Here is a 17,831-nt window from a genome sequence, read left to right as displayed (position 1 = left end):
AAAAGCAAACAAGTCGGGGCTGCGTTCTGTCATAGCAAGAACTGGTTTATAGATGGAAATGTATTTTACAATTTATTTTGAGATTTGCTATCGCTGTGCGATTTTATAAACGTGAATACTAAAAAGTTAAAAAAAATATATTCTTGCATGTAAAATGCAACTTTTTAATAATCAGGGAACGTCGAAGCAAAATGAAACGACAGCCGATAACTCCTCTGAATAGTTGTCAATATTGGTCTTATTTCGAAGAAACTATACATTTAGCATTCGATTCCTAGTATTCAAATAGGTAGAAACTAGACCAATACTACTTAGATTGTTCATCAAACTATTTCCAACATTAACATTACAAAGCACAAGCTGAACTTGAATTGCTTTTAAAACCAGTGTTGTACCAACACAGTGGTTCATTAAGTAAATGTTCACTTCAACTGCAGCTGAGTCCACAAACTGTGTATAATTTCCGCCTCTCATTAGCCCGCTACAAATAAAACTTTTTGTTTCTTGAGGAAGCCCAAGAGACAGCGTAATTTTTCATTCGGAGAACATAATTTTTAAAAAGAATATTTTTTTACCTTGATGAATGTTTGAGGATAACATTAAAGGAAATTAAATGAACTTGTGTGAATGTTTTCTCACTGATTAAGGTGGTTGGAAGAGGAAAGTAAAACGAACATTTGTGATCGTCGAAACTATAAAGTTCTGGACGTATCGCCGTAAGGGTGCGACATGTCGCGGTTTCGATTCCAGCATAGAACAATGCTTAACCTAAGTCTGGGTATATTTGTGCTTGTGACTTGAATACTTGTAGAACCCCCGCAATACAATGATTAAATTCCTTATTTTGTTTTCTGTATTTCAACCTCGAATGATAGATAACCACTTATAGAGGAGACCAGAAGCTGAAAATCGCACTAAGAATTAGAAACAACGTATGCCTTTAAAAAATACTTGCATCATTTATTTCCTACCAATAAGTAGAGAACAAACAACTACATTCCCAATAAAAAAGAGATATATAGGCAAATATTAATCAAGTCTAGTCCACTATTCACAAAAAAACTATACAAATAAAATCACGATTCATTAATTGCGTGGCTTGCAGTTACATATTGCAGTGTCCATAAATAACTGGCTTAAAGGAAATAAGTTTAATATCATTTGTTTCTATACAATATTACATCGCAGAGGATAAAAGACTATAACCAGATTAAGGCCGCATATTAATAGCTTCTAGAATCAGGCATAAGCTTGGTAATAAGCCGACTGTAATTAGTTTCCTTGAATAAGTTTAAACCTGCAACAGTTTGCAACATTTTCAAGTTGTGATACATGTATCAAACATAATTAAAATGTTCAATAGTGAAAAAATACAAAAAATATAGTAATTTATCAAATCAATAGGTTATTTGACAAGAAGAAAAAAAATTGGATAAGTAACAAAATATCAGTGAAGTAAAATCTAGTGTTACTTACCAGCACGCTTTTTAATAGCATGTGATGTTACTAGCCGCACTACCATTCGTTTCATCATCTGAAATGTTTTTCAGATGATGAAAATGAAATGAATGAATGATGATGATGAAAAATCAAAAATCTTCCTAATGATAGTAACTTATTTATGATATGATATTTTTTTTTTTAAGCCCATCTAAAGAACTACCTAGATTTTTTTACCTTATTGATAATGGCAGAAATCAACTGAGTATTTCGAGATACTAAATTTTTTATTGATTGAAAGAAAATCTGTCTACAGGTTTCCAAAAAAAGAGCATTGATATAGTAACAAATAAAAATAAAGTACATATTTTGCATACTATGAATGTCTAGTCAAAATGTTGGCACGGTGTCATAACATAAAACTTTACTGTTCATTCATCACAAGCACAACCACACCGAATAAACAAAAACAAACAAGTACGATTCTCCAAAACATGTGTAAAATGTATGAATTCAACAAAACAGTTTATCCTATAAGCACTCAAATGACTACCGTTTATCAAAGGGTTAACAATTGTAAATAAAAACATACGCAATTAAGTTTAATGTTTACGAATGGGTACAACATTTAAGCAGCATGTGCCGCTCTAATACAGCCTATTAAAATAATTCATATAAATTATATTGTCCTAGAAAGAGGAAGAGAAAGGTTTTTGCCCTGAAGCGGAAGAGAAACAGAATTAATACAAACTGGTACGTACAAGTTATACGAAGGCAAAAGAAAAATAATTTTATAACAAAAATTTGTCAACCACAAAAATAATGGAGGCTCATGCTAAACCCCGATATTTTTCATTACAATAACAATAAAATACATCATTTGTAAAAAAAACAACTATCACCATTCAAGAGATACAAACTAGAGACATTCGACAGATAGATGTGGCGGGCAAAAGGATAGACAGCGGGACCTCGGTAATAGTTTAAGGGTCTTTTGACCCTTTCAGTACGTATCAACGTGTTTTCATGATTTGACACAAGTTCATGATAAGTTTTATTTTGTAGTTGACAGAAATATACAGAAAATAACAACCGTAAAGAATCGACGTACTCGACATACGCTGCATACACGGTGATTTTTTATTCCTTAAATAAATAAAAAATAATAATCGCGCGTAGGGGTATTTTACGTCGGATACACGAACTGGGCTGCTTTTGTAAGACGACTAAAAAATCACCGTGTATGTCTTACAATGGAACCATGTAGGTATTTCAAACAAATCATTTTTTTACGACTTCCGCACTTAAATTTAATCTTCGTGGCGCGGGGATTCCACAAACATTTAAGTCACATTCAGAATCAAAACAAGCATTCGTAGATCACACAAACATGTCCGCGTACAGTGGTGACCTATCACTACACTATCCGTGTATATAGAAAAAAATCAATGAAAAGTAACAGTGCTATACAAAGAGTTTTAAATTGGTTATATGATCACAAAAGGGTTTAATTGGCCGTGGTTGAAATCCGACTATAAAAAACTGGAATATGTGGGTGGAGATGTCAATGGCCAGTTTCAACATTTTTTAAATTGTACGTACTAGTTTTTGAAATGCATTTTGTAATTTTTTTTTGGAAGTGTAGTTTTTTGCAAACTTTGCAAATTAGGTTACAAATAAAGTGCTTGTTTTTTCTACTATATACGTATGTAAAAAGTGCAAAGTATAACTTTACTTATATATAAAAATCAAACTAAAAATATAGGTAATTGAGTGGCTCGATTACTGCTTCTCAAAAAACAGATCAACTCTGTTAATGATCTGTCAAATCTAAGTTCTCTATTGCTCCAAAATTGCCCATAAGTTGCCCCAACATTCAGGTGTAGCTTCGAAAAAGATTGATTTTTCTTTAGTTCTCAGATAGGTCTTAAAAGTCTATGAAACTAGGATTAGAAATGTTTATTTCGTTTTAATTATTACCTTACGTCTGCTACTAATGTGAGATAAACATAAACTAAAACCATTTAACAGTTTTCTTAATCGGGCTACCTCTGTATAGAATCCTGTTGCTATGGCTCTACCTACAGGTCATCAATACATTATCTACAACATTATTTGTTCGGTTCAAACAATGTTATGTAATGTTACTCAGGTGGTCCCTTACTACTTAATGTAATAACAAAGTATCGTATGTCTTTTGTTTTGTTATTGACTGTTCTACCGTCGCTGCAACATTGTTGCTATATGAAACAAACAAATGACACTCGCGGTCAAGGCTACTTGTCACTTGACAAGTCACGTGACAACATTTTTTTTATTGTAATGAATAGTGACTATACTCCATGGGGAAGTTCTGTGTAATATTGTGTTTTGGCATGAATATCAGATTAATGGGTGCAGTGTCTTGTAGACGATCTCAGGAATTTGGTCAAAAGTAGATTGAACCTCGAAAATCAGAACAGCATTTCATTGCTTCAAAAATTGCCTTACACCGCGCTTGGGACACATGATAAAAACTAATATCAGAATCAGAATAAGATACTGACAATGTTTTGTCAGTACATACTTCCGTACAGAAGTTCTTGCTATTTTGATCCCTACAGTATAGTTACCATGCGCTCTTAGAAGCTCATGACGTCATTACGTGTTGGTTTTATGGTGAGGATGTTGCAATATAGTTGCAATCTTCATTCTCTATGCATGAAAACTGTACCCGTATCTTCCATAGTTTTAAGTTCTAGCTCTAGTAGTTTTTAAACATAAAGGAAATTGTTTTCTATAGCTGTATCTTGCAACTGGTTAGTTAAAACTTCTCGTCTATGTTATAGACACTGTTATATGTTATACCATAACTTGATGTCTATTACATAGACACCAATAAAAAAAATGACAAACAATCTCATGTTTTATAACAGTGTGAATTTTAGATTATTACAGCGATACCTAAGATAACCTTAACGGTTGTCCAATATGAAATCTTGATAAAAAGTCAACAGTTAATTATTTCTTACTAAGAGTGTTGACATCCGCCAAATATACTTTATAGGCATAAACAAAGCATTTGTTTAACAATAACAAGGTAATCATATTCACTTGTATTCCTCCAACCGCTTACCGCAGCCAAATCTACATCCCTCACAAAAGCCCCCTCACTCCATCACAGACATTACAACCCATTCAAATCCGCTATCTCAATTCTTTACTCAAAATAACATCGTAAAAACACGTAAACAGCACGCAGTAAATAGTTGAATCACGAACAAAGTATGAGGGACAAATCCTATAAAGTTTCGAAACACAAAACCTCGACAGCGGTAATGGTGAAACGGCTGGCATCAATAAGGGTGTCGGCTGTGGAGATAAAAAAGTAGAAAGAAAAGAAACCATTGCATAAACTGTTTGAGGAAAACGCAGCGCGCTCGCGGCTCTAAGTTGGATGAAAGCAAAGTTTATCTTTATTCCCCTTGGTCTTGTTATAATTCTTTTGTAACATTCAACAAGGAGTTAAATAATTTGTAGGTTTAACAATTTGTTTGGAGGATTTTGTTGGGTCCCATTTGCTGAATTTTCAGTTTAGCGCACCTGCGCTTAGAATCAAAATATGTTTGTTAAGTATATTTGCAAATTTAAAGAAAATGGATTTTGTCTAAAAATGAACCAACCATCATAATTATTTAAGAGACACTATCGTGTGAAGGTTTTCAAGTAATAAAATTAAGCAGTTTTTTTTTTAACTTCAAATTTGTTTTATTTCGTTTCGTGTTTTTTATCTATCTCGTTATTCATTTCGAATGAATCCGAAAATGAATTAGAATTTCTAGTATAAATCCAATTTCAGGAAAGAAGAGGATAGTTATTAATCACAGATAAAAATCTCATTTGGTCTATCGTAATTGGCCATCAATTCGGAAGCCAGACTTTAATAGGAAATGTTACGTCGATCCTTCCGTATCTGATACACAAAAACTTTGATGGAAACAAAAAAAAACTAGGAAATCAGTTCCACATGAGATAAAAGATCGATGTATGAAGAGAGATATACAAATAAAAATATAATGGTCATAAAAATATTTCTGTTATCCTATGCCGTAAAGAAAACAACTACATTATTTACAAAACCTTTTATTCAACAAAAACATAAATAACCTATAAATTAGTAAGGACACGCCAATCTAGGCTTCCCGTAATATTAGTCGAAATAAAAACAAAACGTAGCATTGCAAACCCAGACCCAATACATTTCCGGAATAGGCTAGGCAAAAGAAAGAGAAAATAATAATTATCTTTTCAGACCACAAGAAGGGAATGATTCAATATTGATTTAAAGTAAATCATGATCTTCCTTGATCATATCAGCTGCTTTCTCTCCAATCATAAAAACTGAGCCCATAGGATTTCCTCTAGTAATCGTGGGCATCACACTAGCATCAGCTATACGTAACCCTGTTACACCATTCACTCGCAGACGTCCATCAACCACAGTCCCCATTGGACATGTGCTGGTCATGTGACTGAGCCCAGACGACACACACATTACATAGCAACGCCAGTAATCTCGACTTCCTTGAGGAAACTCATTACATTTCGGGTCAGCGTCAGACATTACAGCCTTAACGCTAGTGTAATAAGTAGTATTCATGATGGGAACATAATCAAGTATGTAGTCAACTAGATCTTCTACATCCTGCTTGTCTGAGAAGAATCCATTGTAAACAAGAGGATCATCAGCAGGATTGTTACTCCTCAACAAAACTTTGCCTCGTGATTTCGGGGCAATGTTTAGAATTTCATTAAATGCCTGAAGTCTGTTTACTCCTTGCGCATACATGGCGTCGCAAATGTCATCTCTAAATCTGAAAGCGAATGTGCAGTAAAACAACATAATTTCTGCAGAACCCAAGTAAGTAATTACTTGATAATCTGGATAGTCTGATTTCTTGTCTAGAGCAACGAATCCAGTGAATGAGGATCCGGGCAGTTCGTATGGACTAGGTTGAGGGAAAGGTTCAGATAATTCATCCAAATTGTGTATTAAAACAACGCAAATATGCTCTTGCAGATTTTCTCCTACAGGTAGGTTAGATACGACATCAATATTTTTGCTCTTTAAGTGTTCTTCTGGACCAACGCCTGACAACATAAGCAGTTTAGGAGTATTAAATGTTCCAGCAGATATAATTACTTCTTTCTTTGCTTTCAAACTCAAAGTTTTACCATCCTCAGTTACAACTTCTACTCCTACAGCTCTTTTGCTTTCATCAAATAAGATCTTAGTAGCCATTGTGTTCTTCAAGACGTGAAGGTTGTGACGGTCTTTGACAGAAGATATGAAAGCGTAAGCACTGCTCTGGCGAGACCGCCCAGAAATGGTAACAGCTTGTGCAGAATAACCTAGAGGATGATGTTCGTTAAAGTCTAAGACAATATCGTTTCCTAGTTCTCGGTAGGCATCCAAAAACTTCTCAATTTCTGGGCGATGATCCCTTGTTATTCCTAAATAACCATCAGATCCGTAATATTTCTTGTCATTCGTGTGAAGTAACTGTTCATCTTCAAGTCTACCACTCTTGAGGAAGTATGGTAAAACATTTTCCCATTTCCAAGAATCATCTTTAGTTATTTCAGCCCATGAATCGAAATCTTTGGGCTGTCCTTTGTGGTAAATCATGTAGTTGAGTGAACTTGTACCTCCAAGCATTTTGCCTAAAGTGAATTCGTAATAGGGTGTCAAGTGGCACTCATCTTTGTATCCGTCGTACTCTGCGGTGTAATTCCAGTCGTAGGCAGATCTCTTCATCATCAAAGGTAAGCCAGGTAACTGAAATTCAAGTACTTTATTATTTTAAAGTTTCTTTTTAAAATGTTTTTATATTTATTGTTGAATCAAACACTTCAATTTGTAAGAAGTGTTTTTTATAGAACGAAAACTTACGTCAGATTCAAAAGGTGGATTGCCACCAGCCTCAATGAGCAAAACATTGACGTAGTCAACTTCAGTGAGTCTGTTAGCTATGACACTCCCGGCACTGCCTGCACCAACCACGATAAAATCATAGCTAGCACCATCTGTGAAATAAAACAAAATAGGACATATGACTTTTTTATCATTATTGACATCTTAAAATAAATACAAAATGAGAAAATTAAGATGAGAGCGAGAGCTTTTTATATTTTATAAATATTATTTTAAAGTTTCTTGTCATCAGTTAAATGAGTAAAAAAAAAAGTTTTGGTCGTTACTTACCATGAACAGTGGCTTGATGAGGCCAGAGGTAGTGCGTTAGTTGTAATGTAGCCAACACCCTCAGGGCGTTCTGCATCACCTCCACAGACTTAAAAGTTGCAGCCGCATTCATGGCGCTCTGTAAACATTTATTAAAAAATAAATTATTTATTTAACTTTTGCGGTGGCCTTACTAAACATTTATACCTCAATCTTATATTACGCTGAAATTCAAAACATCAAACTACCTATTCTCGTACCATGGAAATGAAAACCTAAATTCGACAACAACGATCGTATAAATAACTTAGTCTTTTAGAAAACAGATACACTAAACAAATTATTCACTGTAGCTAATTACATTACTAAGGAAACAATTAATTTACTTTGCTGATTCGTGTAAAGTCCAAGTGTACTTAGTATTAGCGGAAGGTCAGCATTATCAATAGCTTGGTCAACAATGTACGTATTGTAACATCACGTCTAAAACGACATGTTGAATAAGCGTTTTAATTAATACAAATATTTAAATGCGGAAGTAGTTTTGCCTTTTAGACTGTTACATTAAATTACACATGTTTTGGGAGATGTGGAAATGCCTCGGATTGAACATGGAATTGTTGTAGCAATATAATATAATAAATCCTGGGACAACTCACACACGGTTATCTGATCCCAAGCTAAGCAGAGCTTGTGTTATGGTAACCAGACAACTGATAAACTTACTTAGATATTTTTAAATATATTCTGGTGTCTGGGTGTAATTTATCTATAATATGTATGATATTATAGATAAATTAAACCCAAACACCAGAACAAATGATCCTGCTCATCACACAACATTTGTCCTGGGCGGGAATCGAACCCACGACCTCCGGTATAGCAGTCAGGGTCACTAACCACTAGACCAACAGGCCAATATATACTTGTATGTTTAGATAAACAAGAAATAGAGTCCCTGATAGAATGTTGGGCGAATTTGGCTGGATATATTTCAAGAAATTTGCTGCCCAAAGTCTAAAACGAGCCATATTAGGTACTAGCGTTTACGGTCATCAATTTGATGGGTGACCAGTTTTTGTTGTAATTATGTTTCCCCTAAACGGAACTTTTTATATACGGAATCCCCGGAATTACCATTCACTATAACCGGATTTTTTATTTAATATTTATATTTATTTATCGACTCTACCATTTTTATTTAGATGATTAGACAAAATTAATCATGACCCGATGTTATTGACCCTGACTGAGTAATCATTTAAAGTCAGAGTTTAATGTTATTATTATCGTATAATAGGATTTCTACTATCTAAAACACAACAAAAATTATATCAGATACTTAATTATATTAGTATGTAGATTCATTCACTCTGATTGACTAGAAAATAACATTAGAAACTTCTTGCAATGCTTACTGTTTATGAGCAATGTAAATAAATATGAAAAAGGTAGTTTCTTTATTATTAAAAAATAAAAAATAAACCAACAAATCGAATTTCAAATTATATTTTACAAAATATTTTTTGTGTGTATTGTGTTGTTTATTAACGTTCAATATATCAAAATAAGTGTGAGTTTATCCTTCCATTGTGTTTTAATAAGTATAATATTTGTTAAATTATAGCCTAATTGTTTACTTATAAAAGCATTCTGGTACTCTGTTTTTTATCACATTATACCCATTTGTCTTGATTTTATCATAAAAGAACAATTATAAATAATTTAAGTGTAAATTTTTCACACAAAAATAAGAAGAAGCGAATAAAATTTGCATATTTAAGTATAACTATATTTAAGTATGTTAAATAGACATACCTAAGTTTAATTTAAAGTGCCTAATTATTATTATTATCTATTTGATTATTATAATGATGAAAACATTTAGATAATATAATTAATTATGTCAAAATCAAACGGAAGTGGAAAAGCCGTAACATAATATACTATATTGTTTTAATTAATGTAATTAGTTCTATAAGTATCACTTAATGTTACACAAACGAATGACTATTAATTATTTGCCTTTAATTGCTTATAGACTTAACCACGGTTAAACGGCCACCAATAGAGTGAAATCAACTGTTCTTTTTTAACACCAAACTTAATCAAATTAGCCAATAAAACTTGACATCAATATAATTTTTTGACACGTTTAAGCACATCACAAAACAAAATCACTCACATCACTTATATTTTATCTATACATATAATAAAATAGTAGAAGAGTGAAAACTGTACATTGAATATTTTTTAAAAAGAATAATTGGAGGGTGGTCTACGAACGATTCCGATGCCGAAAATATGATTTTTAGAATTTTTGTCTGTTTGTCTGTTTGTCTGTTTGTCTGTATGTATGTCCGGAAAGATCTCGGAAAGTACTGGATAGATTTGATTCATATTTTCAGAAAATATCAACAAGAGGTCCGGTCAACATACTTTTTACTTATTATCTCGCTTTTCGTTACAGGGGGTGAGCAGAAGCCTTTTATATCTATACACAAATATCAAATTATCTCATAAACTACTGAATATATTTCGTTCAAATTTTGCATGAACCTTATCGTACACATGATACAACAAATATACAAAAACCATAACGCTACTATGCAGGGGGCATGAGCAGTAAAGTTTTAAATTTTTGGACTCACCCGTAACATCGTGTAATACAATTATGAAGTGTATTTTCACCCCATTGAGTAGTATTCAGCACGGTCATCAATTTACTCAAAAAACATCACGCTATTTATCTTAAGACTTTTGGCAGAGCAATAATATATTTTTTCGAAAGTAAATCTTTTTCACAAAATCAGTCATTTTATTCTCGATCGATCGATTTATCTCGATGCTACTTCAAGATAAAAGAATTCGTAGTGACACTCAACCCAAAGTTGCATGTAGTTCACATTGATCTCATCTATAATTATGCATAACAATAAATTACTGAACGACACAGTAAATTATATTACCTTGGTTCATCTGTAACAACTAGCAACAAAAATATAAACTTTCAAACAAAAAAAAGCCTTTCAAACAATGAAATAATGTTTTCTTAAATTTGCAACATTACATAAGCCAAAAGTATTTCGGATAGAAAAGCCCAGACTTGCATAAAAACTTCATAATAGGTATGCAATGTGAAAGATCTATAAGACCAAAGCTATCAATGAATAAGAGCGTACGCTAGAAGGTTTTTGACATTACGTATCTATTGATAAAACAATGTCTACTGATACCTGGGATTTTTCAATATTTTAACGATTTGATTGGTCTACATCCGCCATTACAGAGAACGCACACGTGGCCTTTCCAAAGATTCCTTTAACAATTTATTGTAATCTCTACTTATTTAAAATTTTCTTCTATCGTAGCCTGGTAAACACAGGGGAAGGAACGAGACTGAATGAGTTTTTGAGATCTCAAAGCTAAGCCGACGAGGATTAGAAACATATTTTTGGAAATTTCCCCAATAAGGCTGATAATAGCGTGTAGCTATCAGCACTTACATCCGTTATACAATGTCTGGAAGATTCATTTTGGTGGTCAGTATCGACAGCGTAACCTCATAACCAACCTCATGTAGTCTTTATTTAAGTTCCATTTATGCAGTAGTCAAGACGATATTTTACTTCAATGATCTTCAGGTAGGTTAACGAATAAAATACGTATTTTTTCTTTGTAAATTGGTACAGTAAATAGAACTCATGCGCATGAAGTCACTTTTATGTTTATATTTTGCTTTGTCGTAACATCACAAATTAGACATATCCTATACTTTAGATTTTTGTCATTGTCAATTTAAAAAAAAGGGGTGTCTGATATTTTTTTTCACGCTATTTATTTATCAGCAATTTAAAGGCAAATCATGATCAAAACACCAGGGGGCCAAGATAACACGTTTAACAACTTTTTTATTTTGGAAATATTCCAAATGTTTGTGAGGAAGATCAGTTTTAATATTAAGAGGACAATCAAACATAACGTGTTTCAGGAAACCGTTTATCTGGGCGCAATTTTGCAAAATCTTATATCTTATGACACTATGTAACATCCACAGTTACCGAGCCCAACTCTCACTTCACCAGCTCCGTCCACAAAAATAATTTGACATCTTATTTATATCGTCAGAAAACATCGTGTGTGAAAATAACAACTGTTCTGTCTGGCTATCACTGTTCCTGAGAAACAGCCAGGTGACAGACAGACGAACGGACACCGGGGCCTCAGTAATATGGTTCTGGTTTACCTCTTTGGTTACAGTACAATAATAATTTTATGATACCTCATAATCACTATCATAATCCGTCTAACAATTTCAGGTGTAGGCCGGCCAGAGAACAGACGTGCTCGAAAATCATAACCCACCCAATTGGAAAATGGAAAATTTCGAAGGTAAAACATTTTTAGCAGAAGTGCTAAGACTGAGTTATACCTTACCATACTTGCATCCCCCCCCCCCCATTTTTAAACGGCTCGATTTGTCAAACATGTCTTAACGAACACTCGCACATAATTCACGTTTAAATTAAAATTGTACAATTCGTTCGGAAGCTATGATGTCACAGACAGACGGGCAGGCAGGCAGATATGTCAAAGTTATAAGCCCCTCTTTTTGGGATTAAATAAGAAAAAGTCATTAAAACAGCTGTGAAATATTTGACACCAGGATAGTATCGTAAACGATGAAATGTGTTTGATTCAAACATTTGATAGTCTTGGGGCCGCTCAAGATTCATTATAATTTAGAAAAAAAAGCAAGCTTAAAATGTAAAAAAAAGTGTTTCATTTTCAATATTGCATTACATTTTTGCGATGATCATTATTATTAAACTTCATAGTTTTTCACATCTTGAAAATCACGCAGACGAAGTCGCGGGCAACAGCTAGTTTAAAATAATTTTATTAATTAAATAATTATTACGCATACTTACATTGTATTATCGCCACGAATATCACTGAACACCAGAGGACCACTGCCTCGAATAATAACAACTGAACATGCTCAACACTTATATACTTGAGTGAGTAGGTATATAAAAACGGTAAACATAATTGTAAATTTTGTCTGTACAAGGAGATATTTTTATCTGATTACTTTTGAGGAGACGGGGGTAAAATTTGGAAGTTGCATTTGTCGTTTTTAATTTTAAATGCAACAATGGCAATACATTTTTCGAAAAAAATTGAAATAATATAACAGATAATTTTATATGGCAATTAAAATTGAAACGAGTATTACAGATATTCTAGTTTCAATTTTAATTGCCTCAATATATTGACATCTATAAAAAATATTTTCTTTATAAAAATATCCCTGAATCATAATAGATCAAGTATAAAAATACTTTTGTGAAGAGGCTTCATAACTTTTTATTTAATATTCTATTTATAAATAATAAATAATATAAATACATCAAATGGACCGTAATAGTCAGTAAAAGTTAAACACATGATATTTACCATATCAATAAAATTTATCTTGTCAAATCAATCCATTTCATTTAAAAATAGCCTTCTTTTCTTGACTTATAAAAGTCTAAATCTTAGTAATTATACAATCATATTTTGTTCAATGTTTCAATAAACCTAAGCTTCCTTTATTTTTTTCTTACAATATGTTCTATTTTTCTCTTAAGCTTCTATCTGCAAAATCGGTTGAAGTAATTTTACAAAGCAAATCCGAAAGCATATTTAATTTTACGTCTATTTTCGTCAGTTCAAGAACTCAGTTTTCGTCTGAGTGAGTTTCGTCTTATTTTAAATAACTTAAGTTTACTCACTTCAACAAACCTAAAGACTACTACAAAAAATGCTGGTCTTGTAGTCTGAATGACAAGCATAATAAGCCCATCATGACCACCAAACACAATCTGATATACGGCTCAGGTTCTGTGATACACGATTTCTTAATTTTCGGGAGTTATTTTATTAAAAGTTTTTTTATTGGTACAGCATTAAATCATGAAAATCGGTTCAACCAGTCGCAAGTTATGAGGTAACAAACATAAAAAAAATACAGTCGAATTGATAACCTCCCACTTTTTTTGAAGTGGGTTAAAAAGATGTGTGCCCTGCAGCTGCACCAAAAAAAGGCATCAGTTCAGCATTAATGCCAGGCAACTAGTGCCTCACGCTATATAGATTTTGGTATGTAATTCCAGGGTATTCCTTTTGGTCTTTTTATAAATGTCCCATATGGAATTCAAACAAAATAAAATACTATGTGCAACCATTAGTAAAAAATATTTGTAATTTTAAATACATACTCTTTAAAGAAATATTTATGTATCTCACTACATATTTCCTTTGAAACCATGCTTAGGTAGACTTAGCTCAAAGCATTCTGCTGAATTTTTAAATTGATTGCTTTTTATCTAAAAAACACTTGAAAATAATTCAATGTCTTCACGAGACCGTAACTCACCAGGCACTTATCTTAATTAATCATTGAAGAGCTAAATTAGTGCGGAAAGTCTTACTATACTGTCTAGACAACCTTTATCTTTGTGCTACCTTAAATTTCATGAAAGGCTTTGACAAGAAGTTTAAAAGTTAGGTAAGTCGGAATCAAGTTTGCAGGATTATTGCGATACGGTTCATTTCAATAAAAAATATATAAACTATTGGAATTCTGCCAGTTTTGAAAAAGTGTTAAGTACTAATTTTATTTTATTTTTTCAGCTATATTTAGTTTTGGACGGCTATTTTACATGAATATTTTTATTTTTTAATTAGAATACATTTATTTAAAAAATTGGCACTTTTAGAATAATACTGTACTATTTTTTCATTTTGCAATAAAATAACAGAGGTAAGTAAACTAAAATTAGCTATGTAAAAAGAATCATCTATTTCATAATTTAAAATACGATATTTGTAAGAAAATGTTTACTTTCGATAAAGACGAATTCCCTAATAGTTATTAGGGAATTCGTTCAGGTACTTCTAATTTATAAAACCCATAACATTTTAACCGAAGCATCAAAATAATGGCTTAAATAGAAATCTCTTATGCTCCGAATTGCTGTAGTGGCAAGACGAGTCAAGAAGCACTTAGGAAACTTAGTTGAGTAAGGAATGCAATTAAGACGAGGTGTATGGCGTAGGAGACGATGGTAAAGTGGAAAGAAAAGGTTTTCTTTTAAGTACAAAATGTAATGGTAAACTTTAAATATCGAAGTGCCCGTTAATTTTAGTTTGATCTCTTGACATTCAAAGTCACCGTGCGACACTTTACAAGATGGTAGAAATAAAAAGGGGAAATTGAAGTACCTTTGTGCAACTGTACCCCACTCCACTCTCATGCAACGATGTACGAATAAGTTGGATAACTAAGCTAGAAGACTGAAGGAATAGGAATATGCGGACAACATCACATACATTGTTCTGAACCCAAAGTAAGTTGCTAAAGCACTTGTGTTATGGAATTCAGATACAACGAAGGTACCACAAACACCCAGATCCGAGACAATGTAGAAATGTGAATTTTTACATTGACCCGACCGGGGATCGAACCCGGGACCTCAGAGCTAGCGACACCTTGAAACCGGTGTGTACGCCACTCGACCACGGAGGTCGTCAAACTGAAGGAAAAGTTTATCGCTGTTCTAATGCGAACTATTTTCTGTTATGGTATATTGCTAAGTAAGTCGCAATTAAATTTGTTTAGAGGTAGCTAATATGTCTAGAACTAAAGTAAAGAACATTGAAGACTTGTGTGGATGTTTAAACCTCTTTAATGGTAAGCTGTAAGTGTAAGCTGTACTAGAATTTGACTGATAATAAGATAATAAAACGACGCTTTAATGCCGTAACCAATGCACACGCTTCGCCGTTAGTTTTGACTGTTATATATTTTTTGAATCTATTATTATGTATTTAGGAACTTATATGTGTAGGGACACAGCCATGCCAATCTAATCATAACCTGATTTACTAAAGGGTTTACGCTGTTTTCAAAACCTTATATACACATATATTTTTCTTTAGCTTAGTAAGGCAGCTGCATTCGAGGTAGTCTCTGACCTGTTAAATCTTGCTTTTAAGAATTCCGACGACGACTCTACTATGAAAAGTTTTTTGTTTGAAAAAAAAAACAATAGATCTCATAGATTGATGTAAAATATGTAACAAACTATAATATAATGATATGTTAAATAAATGTGTGGAATAAAGAATATTGCATATTTATATCTTAAATAAAGTTTACAACTACAAAATAAAATGCACTCGAAAATGTTTCACAATATTAACAAAATAAAAACATGCTATGAATATTCAGTATTTGATTATACATTTGAAGTAATTAATATAAGTTATGAGGTACAAATAGCTCTTCGTTTTTCAAAATGTTTGCAGGAAGCGGTATACATTTTCAACCTTCAGTCAATTTGCACTACAATTTAAAAATGATGTAAAATCTCTTCTCGTGTGTGACTAATAATCATGCAAAAAAAAACTAAAAAGAAAACGCACGTGTATCTGTAGTATGTATTCTTAAAGAGGAAGTCGCGCTGCATGTTATAGCGTGCCTTGTCACTCTTATAATGCAACAGTATTCCCTCAATTGTTTGTAGTACGTGCGTTTACGTAATTTTTACCTCAATCCATCATAATAAATCGTCTGCTTTAAAGCAACATTAAAATAATCAAGATTTGAATAAAATTATTTTAGATTTCAGAAAACATACAGAGTTCGTCTTTTCCTCATTTCAATCTCAATATTTGGAAAATTGACGTTTCTAAAATCAGACGGTCTTTTACTTCCACTTTATTTTTCACTGTTATGGTTTCTTGAAACAATTTCCACACCACTGTTAATTTTAGCCACCTTTGAAAAGTCATCATTCTGGGATCAAAAAAATATTTCATCTCAAAGTATAAAAGAAGAAAGTTTTACCTAAAAGAGTCCAGCCTATTTTAATACATGGCATGAAACGTTTTACTTAAAACGAACATTGTCTCACAATAAATGGCAGAAACTTTGTTTCAACTGCTTCGACAAATTTACATTTTCACTTAATGCTAGACAAGTTTTCGTGTAAGGCTCTGGAGAATTGGAACAAATAGATAAGTTGGATTGTAAACACTTTTAAACGACGAAGTACCTTAAACTATGTATCACCAATAACTAATCTGAATGAACTGAATCAGGCCTCAATAGACCTTGTACAAAGACTACAAAAAAAACAATAGTAAAAAAGTCAATATAAGTTTATGAATTATGTTTAAGAAATTCAGCTTAAGACGCAATTAATAGACGCAAATAATAAATTCGTGCATTAATTATTTTAAGAGGTTGAAAGAGAATTTTAATGTAGCTACTCTGTTCACACAAAATCAACAAACAAAAAGATAATTATTCTTATTAAATTTAAACTTGAACAAAAATTTCGGATTACACAAGTATGACAACTTAATTATTTAAATTTATTAAATCATTGTCATTGGGATTTATTTTATAATAAAAACAGTCATTGTTACCAGAGACTGAGCATTGATCCACGATACAGATAAATCGAGATTTATTTCCAAACTACTCACTTACTCTAAGACTCACTCTCACACTCTCAAATGACCATGAGAGTAGTTCTTCATGACTTCGCAGAGCGTAAAAGTATCTATCATACATAAGCTAATCCCGACTGTGATTTTTATGACAACAAATTCTGTGAAATGATGGGCGTATGCCTTATTTTTTGTGAAAATAATAATATATAATAATTAAATGTTAATTGTACTAAATTTTAATCGAAATGTTAACTGAATATTTTAATGTTATAATAATGTGTGTAGTTAATATCTAATCCTAATACTGTATTTTTTCTTTCTCATTCTGTGTTAACGTAATTGGTAATCCGTGTAAGCATAAATAAATAAATAAATAAAATAAATAAATATCCTTTTTATTTCTAGCATTCCGAAGCGCACTATTCGGACGTATACCCTAACCCTTGCATAAACAATACTTAAGTCAGGTAGAGTCACTAGATCATACTGGATCTTATATTTAACGCTTCTAAAGCGTCTCTTACAGGCCTACTAAAAATAAAAACATATTGCGATCGAAACAATTGATTTTGATTTAAAACAGATATCATCAACCAACTTTTCAAATTTCGTTTCGTTTGTCGCTTGCACGATACCCACTGGATTCCATACAACATAA

The 17,831-nt window shown here is 32.5% G+C and overlaps 1 protein-coding gene across 1 annotated transcript; it reads right to left on the bottom strand.

Annotated features, from left to right (window-relative positions):
- Positions 1 to 5,546: 5,546 nt before the first annotated feature.
- LOC113505777 (glucose dehydrogenase [FAD, quinone]-like) lies at positions 5,547 to 12,833 on the bottom strand. Its single transcript, XM_026888590.1, has 4 exons — positions 12,595 to 12,833; positions 7,685 to 7,802; positions 7,373 to 7,506; positions 5,547 to 7,258 (listed from the first exon to the last, which is right to left on the bottom strand). Exons 2-4 carry the CDS (start codon positions 7,794 to 7,796, stop codon positions 5,762 to 5,764), a joined length of 1,743 nt encoding a protein of 580 aa, XP_026744391.1. The 5' UTR covers positions 7,797 to 7,802; positions 12,595 to 12,833; the 3' UTR covers positions 5,547 to 5,761.
- Positions 12,834 to 17,831: the final 4,998 nt, after the last annotated feature.

Source organism: Trichoplusia ni, chromosome 27, assembly GCF_003590095.1.
Source record: "Trichoplusia ni isolate ovarian cell line Hi5 chromosome 27, tn1, whole genome shotgun sequence".
Lineage (NCBI taxonomy): Eukaryota > Metazoa > Arthropoda > Insecta > Lepidoptera > Noctuidae > Trichoplusia > Trichoplusia ni.
This window is presented reverse-complemented; position numbering and strand designations above follow the sequence as displayed.